This window comes from Sinocyclocheilus grahami, unplaced genomic scaffold (genome assembly GCF_001515645.1).
Source record: "Sinocyclocheilus grahami isolate Dianchi unplaced genomic scaffold, SAMN03320097.WGS_v1.1 scaffold30.1, whole genome shotgun sequence".
Classification (NCBI taxonomy): Eukaryota; Metazoa; Chordata; class Actinopteri; order Cypriniformes; family Cyprinidae; genus Sinocyclocheilus; species Sinocyclocheilus grahami.
This window is the reverse complement of record NW_015505209.1, coordinates 2,801,561-2,808,421: the sequence shown is the minus strand read 5'-3', so window position 1 is coordinate 2,808,421 and position 6,861 is coordinate 2,801,561. Positions and strand designations below refer to the sequence as shown.

General features: G+C 41.3%; 1 protein-coding gene across 1 annotated transcript; it reads left to right on the top strand.

Annotated features, from left to right (window-relative positions):
- Window positions 1–2,301: 2,301 nt before the first annotated feature.
- dusp6 (dual specificity phosphatase 6) lies at window positions 2,302–6,297 on the top strand. Its single transcript, XM_016259384.1, has 3 exons — window positions 2,302–3,188; window positions 3,893–4,327; window positions 4,925–6,297. The coding sequence occupies exons 1-3, from the start codon at window positions 2,789–2,791 to the stop codon at window positions 5,236–5,238; spliced, it is 1,149 nt and encodes a 382-aa protein (XP_016114870.1). The 5' UTR covers window positions 2,302–2,788; the 3' UTR covers window positions 5,239–6,297.
- Window positions 6,298–6,861: the final 564 nt, after the last annotated feature.

Genomic DNA, 6,861 nt, shown 5'->3' with positions numbered 1-6,861 from the left:
TGATGAAATATTCCTTTCTTTTTGTCTTTATAATGTCATTTAAAAAATAAAATTTAATTTTTTTTATATTATTACTATGATTATATTTATATTATTACATTTATATGATTTAAACATTTTTGTTCAAATATAATTGATATTTAATGATATAGGATGCAGTCTGCCACTTCCATTTAAAATATATATATATATATATTATTTTCATTATATTTTTGTATGTTTTATTATTATTATTTTTCATCGCCATGTTATTCTAAACTTATTCTTATATATATATATATATATTTTTTTTTTTATTTTTTTTTTTACTGACAAGGGAAAAATCAGTGGTTTATAAGATTTCAGATTGTGGAAATTGAAGGAAACATGTCTCTGAAGACAAAAGCTCATCCAGTTGCAGTATCTTCAGGCAGTAAAGCAGCCAAAATGGATTACAATGAGAATACAATTCAGCCTTCCCAGAAGGATCTCCACACGCTACAGGATAATGGCCATTATCTAGGTACTGTGTGGTGTTTCATATGTTAAGCGGGGGAAACTGAACACATCTTTGGCCCATGTGACCGCTGTGCATGTGAATGATGACAGACAGCCTTGCTAGACAATTAAAGAGCAATTCACTGCCAAATGACACAGGAGACAAGATGTCTGACAACATGTTAATCAGCTCACCCTAATCTGGCCTGCTACAGTCATTCTCAACCCATATTTCATTAGTATAATTGTTTTAATTCCAGACGTTCATTTATAGCAACACCATAGGCCGTGCCTATAAACACGATTGAGCAAAATGATATTTCTCCGTCTCTCTAAAATCGCCTATTTTATGCAAATTGAACACATTGAATAACATTTTCGAGCTTCGGCGTTTCTGAGCACCAGAGACCTGCCCTGACCTTTTAAACGAACACTAGGCTTCAGTTTATCAGCATGCAATTCAAATGAACCTCGTTCTGCTGAAACCGATAGCAATTATTAAATTGTGGGTAACGAGATGTAAAAGTATTATCAAAGATATGGTTTCATGTAGGCGCAGGAATCCGGTGCAGCTGTTGAAGGATTTGTGAGTGATATTTCAAAGCTTGCACACATGCTATCTCGACACACAAGACGACACGAGCTTCAGTGTAGGAGATGACTGGAGGAGGCGAGGAGAAACTCACAATTCGCGTATGGTGTTAAACTATTTTGATGGCTCTATTTATGTGTTTATTGGCCGATCGTTTAGCGCGCTTCCACCTTCATTGATTCGGATTGAGCGATCGATCAACGAGCTTTGCCTGATCTAATCATACTTTCATATTGTTAATAACTTGAAAGAAAAGAAACACTACAATAAAAACCGTTATATAGCCTACTGTGCTTTTTTTGATCAGTTATGCACATTAGGGGTGTTTATGCAATTTAACTAATGAGTGCATTCTTTTATATTAAGCCTGGGGTTTTGTCTCGTCATTTTTCATACCATAAATACATTTTTTTCTGTTTTGTTGCATGTTTATTTTATTGCCTATTTAGGCTATTTACCTAAATCCACCCTATTTGTTTTATTTGTAGTTAGTGAAACTAGTATTTGTGTGTGTTGATCTTTTTTGGCGATCATACCAATAATGTAATATGAAATGTAAATTATTTACAGTGTATATAGACACGACTTCATTTAAAACACTGATAGCACATATAGCCTACGAAATATGGTGTGCTAATGTAATGTGGTCTTTAATAGTGTTCTCAAAACGTTAGCACAAAACATTATTTATAGATCGTTCATGGGACAGTTTTAGTGGGACAGTATGTAGGCTATATTTGTTTCAGAATGTTTGAACATTCAAAAGTAACGTTCTCATGATACTTGCATAATGGTTCAATAGAATGATCTCCCTTAACGTTCAAATGACCAAAAAAGTTGTTTAAATACTTTAACGTTTTCGTACCTTAACAGGAACGTTAGCAACTTATTTTTGTTAGCTGGGTTCAACCGTCGGCAGCAGCGACGTACGACTAGACCCGACAACCCGAGCCACAAACAGCAGCGGGACGAAACTGAAATGCGGCTAAACGGAGTTCAACCTGAGTGTGTAACCTGAGCATGAGGTATATTGACCCCTCACCAAATACACTCGCACTCCTCCTTCCTCCCCGCGCAGAGCCTCTCTACTGTTTGTGTGCACTCCGCTGATCCGGAGCGGAAATTCCTTTCCGTTTTTGTGAATGACAAACTTATTCACAATTCATCAACACAGTCCCGTTCCATCCGGCCCCGTTTCCACGGCGACGCTTGCTCGGCGCCTCCTGATTGGCTGGCCGACATAATGTATCCATTGAAACGCCTCGCGCTTGTATCCATTCACTATCTCGCAGAGACAGAGAGCACATCTAGGTCTGGAGCGGCGGAGGACGCAGCGTTGCTTTCTCCGGGATAAATCTCGAAGGGAAATAAAGCTACGAAGCGTTTTGCTTTCGCGACACGTCTGCGATCGATATTCGACTGGATATCTAGATCCATTCGTGTGAAAATCGACGGCGAGAGAGGTTATATAACGAGAGGACAGCGTCAGTGGCTCGCGTGAGTCATTGATAAATGCACACAGTTGCATGAATGGGCTGGAAGTAGAGCGAGTCTGCGCTTGACACTCGAAGCAAAACCCGAGGATTTGAATCATCTCGACGGCGCAGAAGAAACTTGGACTTGACAATCTCAATGCTCCAGGCCTGAGACGTCCACGGCCTATTGCAGCGCGCTTTTTCCGCAGTTTAAGGTCTCACGGTACCGTCCAGTATTTCACTAATGCTTGATAAGTTCAAACCCGTGCAGTTCGATTCGGTCATGGCCATAAGCAAGACGGTAGAGTGGCTGAAGGAGCAGCTGGAGACGCGCAGGGACTGTTTGCTCGTTATGGACTGCCGAGCGCAAGAGCTCTACGAATCGTCGCACGTCGAAACGGCCATTAACGTGGCCATCCCGAGCCTCATGCTCCGGCGACTCAAGAAGGGCAACCTGCCCATCAAGTCTCTGCTTTCCAACGGGGAAGACAGGGAGAGGTTCGCGCGGAGGTGCAAGACGGACACTATCGTGTTGTACGACGAGTACAGCTGCGAGTGGAATGAGAACATCGACGGCGGCTCTGTGCTGGGTTTACTGCTGAGGAGAATGAAGGACGAGGGCTACAAGGCTTTCTATCTTGAGGGTACGTTCACTTCCACCGCATTTTGTGATTTTACTTGCTGTATTTTTGTGGTTTACTGCAACTAAAAATGATACTAATTGATTTACAAGTAATCCATTAGCGACCCGTATGTTTTTCAATTTCACTTGTAACCATTCATTAGATACTTATAGTACCAATATCTATTTATTTATTTAGTCACTTTTACTTATTATTCGCATCCGTTTTTAACTATTTCATTGTTAATAGTAACACATTTTACCTTTTACATTTGCCTTTTTTTTTTCAGTGTTCCAACAAAAATGTACGTCACTAGTGATTGTTTATTAGAAACTAGTTATGATATACAAGCAAATATCTCCGTATACTAGTCACGTTTTGTATTTTACTGGTTACAGTTGCATTTTGAATTCCTTTGAATGGCTTCTTTATAGTAGAATTAAAAATAGGCCTAGTACTAGTCATTGAAAACATGACTAGTAACAATAGGAATTCACAGTAGTGTACACTAAATACATAATCTAGTGTATTTAGAACTGGAACTGGAATGTAAATAATCAAGTAGTTGCTAGTAAACAAAGGGTACTAGTATCTAATGAATGGATATTTGTGAAACAAAAAATATGCTAGTCATTATTTGTAATTAAAAATGGATACTCTTATAAAAATATGTGGTTAGCTTTAAGGCATGGATTTTAAATGTATTTCTAACTTGAACTTCACAGGTGGCTTCAGCAAATTTCAAGCTGAATTTCCCACAATGTGCGAGACGAACCTCGACGGTTCCTCCAGCAGCAGTTCACCGACCTCCCAGGTCCTGGGTCTCGGAGGGCTCCGGATCAGCTCTGACTCCTCGGACATCGAGTCGGACATCGATCGAGACCCAAGCAGTGCCACCGACTCGGACGGCAGCCCTCTTTCCAACCCCCAGCCCTCGTTCCCCGTGGAGATCCTGCCGCATCTGTATCTGGGCTGCGCAAAGGACTCCACGAACCTGGATATCCTGGAGGAGTTTGGCATCAAGTACATCTTGAACGTGACCCCTAATCTTCCTAACATGTTCGAGAATGCCGGGGAGTTCAAGTACAAGCAGATTCCCATCTCCGATCACTGGAGCCAGAATCTCTCACAGTTTTTCCCAGAAGCCATCAGCTTTATTGGTAAGCAAACACAATTATTGTTGCTTTAATTAGTCCCAGTTTTGATTAAACCTTCCGGGTCCTTTCAGTGTTTTGAAACCAAACGGATGGCACCGTTTTTTTATTGTTTGCATAAGTAACATATCCTGCGGTTGTGCAATTGTGACACACAGGCTTATGATGAAACGGGAGACTGAGGGGGGAGGTGGTAATTTGAGCTCAACAGGAAGGAAGCAAGCAGCATTGAAAGTAATCTAGGACAGAGCAATGTTTCGCCACACAATGAGGACAATTTACAGGGCAGTATTGACATCCTGTTAGCTTTGACAGGGCGCTGCCATGACTTCTACATTTACACGCCCAAATGGTACCATTGTCGAGTAACCTGGCAAGCGGAAGGATAATTTGATTAACCTTAATAGCCCATTTCCACGTCACGTTAACTGAGAAAATGGGCGAGTTGTTTTCTCTCAACCTGCAGTCATGCACTAGAAATCCTGCTGAATGAGGCCCCTTTTGTCAATGCTGGGACCGTAATGAATTCTGACAACCAAGCTCATGTACAATTGCATATTCATAAGTCAGTTAACTAACCGTCTTGTCTTTTTCCCCCCTCAGATGAGGCCCGCGGACAGAAGTGTGGCGTTCTCGTTCACTGCCTGGCCGGTATCAGCCGTTCTGTCACAGTAACGGTGGCGTACCTAATGCAGAAGCTCAACCTCTCCATGAACGATGCGTACGACATAGTCAAGATGAAGAAGTCCAACATCTCGCCCAATTTTAACTTCATGGGCCAACTTTTGGACTTTGAGCGTACGTTGGGACTCAAGAGCCCATGCGACAACCGAGTAGCGGCTCCGACCCAGCCGTTGTACTTCACCACGCCGACCAATCACAACGTTTTCCAGTTGGACCCTCTCGAGTCCACGTGAGGTCCTGCCCTGACTCGAATCGAACGCGAGTTTCTTTATTTCGACACCTGTCGAGGGGTTCCTGACGTTATTGATGTTGGCTTGAGATGACAGCCGACCAGAGTAACCACTGATGGGGCATGCGGTTGCCCAGAGCTTCTACGCTGCTGTTTAACGGAGAGAGATCATGTGACTCTATATCTCCAAGACTCTTTAAAGTAGTTTGTGTTATACATATATATAAATGTATGTATGTATGTATCTCTGTATATATACATATTCAAGCATGGAAAGACTGTGGAAATGGAAAGAACGTCCGATATATTGGGGCTGGTGTGCCAAAGAGACTTGACTGAAACTGAACAACGACAAATACTCCATTTGTTTTGTTTAGCACTTGCACCTTGACATTTTCTAGGTGTGCTCTTCTCGTCTTCAATGAAGACTTGCCTGTTTTTGGGACGAGACTTCCCTTCGGTAATGATGGCAGAGTGTACTGTACTCCAACTTATTTGCGTGGAGAAATTTTTGAAACATTTCTACATGTGTATATTAAGATGACGGTAATCCTTGCCGTAGTTAGAATATACCTGTTTTAAAGGAACGGCTGTAGATTTTTCTTCTCCTTTCTGTCCACTTTTTGTAAACAAACTGAATATCGATCAATATTATCTTTATCGACGAGTTAAATGCCAAAAATTTGAACAGGTTTTTGCAATGTGTGTATGTATAATATATTTCCACTTTTGCTTTACGGATCGATTCCGCCTTTCTCAGCCTTTTAACCATCATCACCAATCAAAGTTGTCATTCTCTTGCCTTAGTTCTGTACATAAGAGTGTTATTGTGCGGTAACCTTTCAGAGCAGTTCCCATAAGCTGCTTCTTTTCATCAGTACTTTTTTTAGCGGACTTGACCGTAAGAGCTTGCACGTTCAGAAGGGTCGTATGTGTACGAGGCATTCCTCGAATGCTATTCGGCGGGGTTTCAGATGCATGCCCATTTAGGACCCATACGCCTTTATACTACTCGTTTTTGTACATTTTCTGGGGACGTTGGAGCGTTGAAGCAAGTAACGCTGTTTTTTTTGTGTGCAAGGATTTGAGGTCTGTGTTGACAAAGCTGGGAGAACGTTTTGTGTCTCCTGTTCAGGGAAGCTCTGTGACATGCAATTTTTTGTGAGAAAAGTGATGGTTTTCAGGAGGGTTTTGTTGCCCCTCAAAGCCAAGGCCTGGTTGGGGGAGGGGCTGTTTTACAAAACCACTCCCCCCAATGTTACGAATGTAAAGAAATGATAAGTTATTAATAAATTGCTATTTTGTCTATTCAAATCTATCAATGTCTCTCTGTTTTCTTTGCTACGCTTGAAAATAAGAATAATTCCATAATCATTTACCATAATATTTAAACTAGTATTCAGTTGACAGTAAGAGTTACTGCTAACCATTGATTCAAAGACTAGATTAAACTTTGATGTAGAATGAGATTACAAGTTCCTGCAAATAAAGTGTTACTCAGTGTTGTTAAGTGAGCAAAACAACTTTCCATGCGGACAGGCTGGTATTTCCAGGTACAGGCTGGTTAGAGCAAAATGTCCCCCCCTGCGGCACTTCCTGACAGGAGATCAGGCTTCTGCTCTAAAAG

What these genes read in the sequence shown, in the direction of transcription:
- dusp6 (XM_016259384.1), top strand. Translation starts at nt 2,789, where the DNA reads ATGCTTGATAAGTTCAAACCCGTGCAGTTCGATTCGGTCATGGCCATA. An exon ending in CAAGGCTTTCTATCTTGAGG is followed by an intron (nt 3,189 to 3,892) that starts GTACGTTCACTT and finishes TGAACTTCACAG; the next exon opens with GTGGCTTCAGCAAATTTCAA. An exon ending in AGAAGCCATCAGCTTTATTG is followed by an intron (nt 4,328 to 4,924) that starts GTAAGCAAACAC and finishes TTCCCCCCTCAG; the next exon opens with ATGAGGCCCGCGGACAGAAG.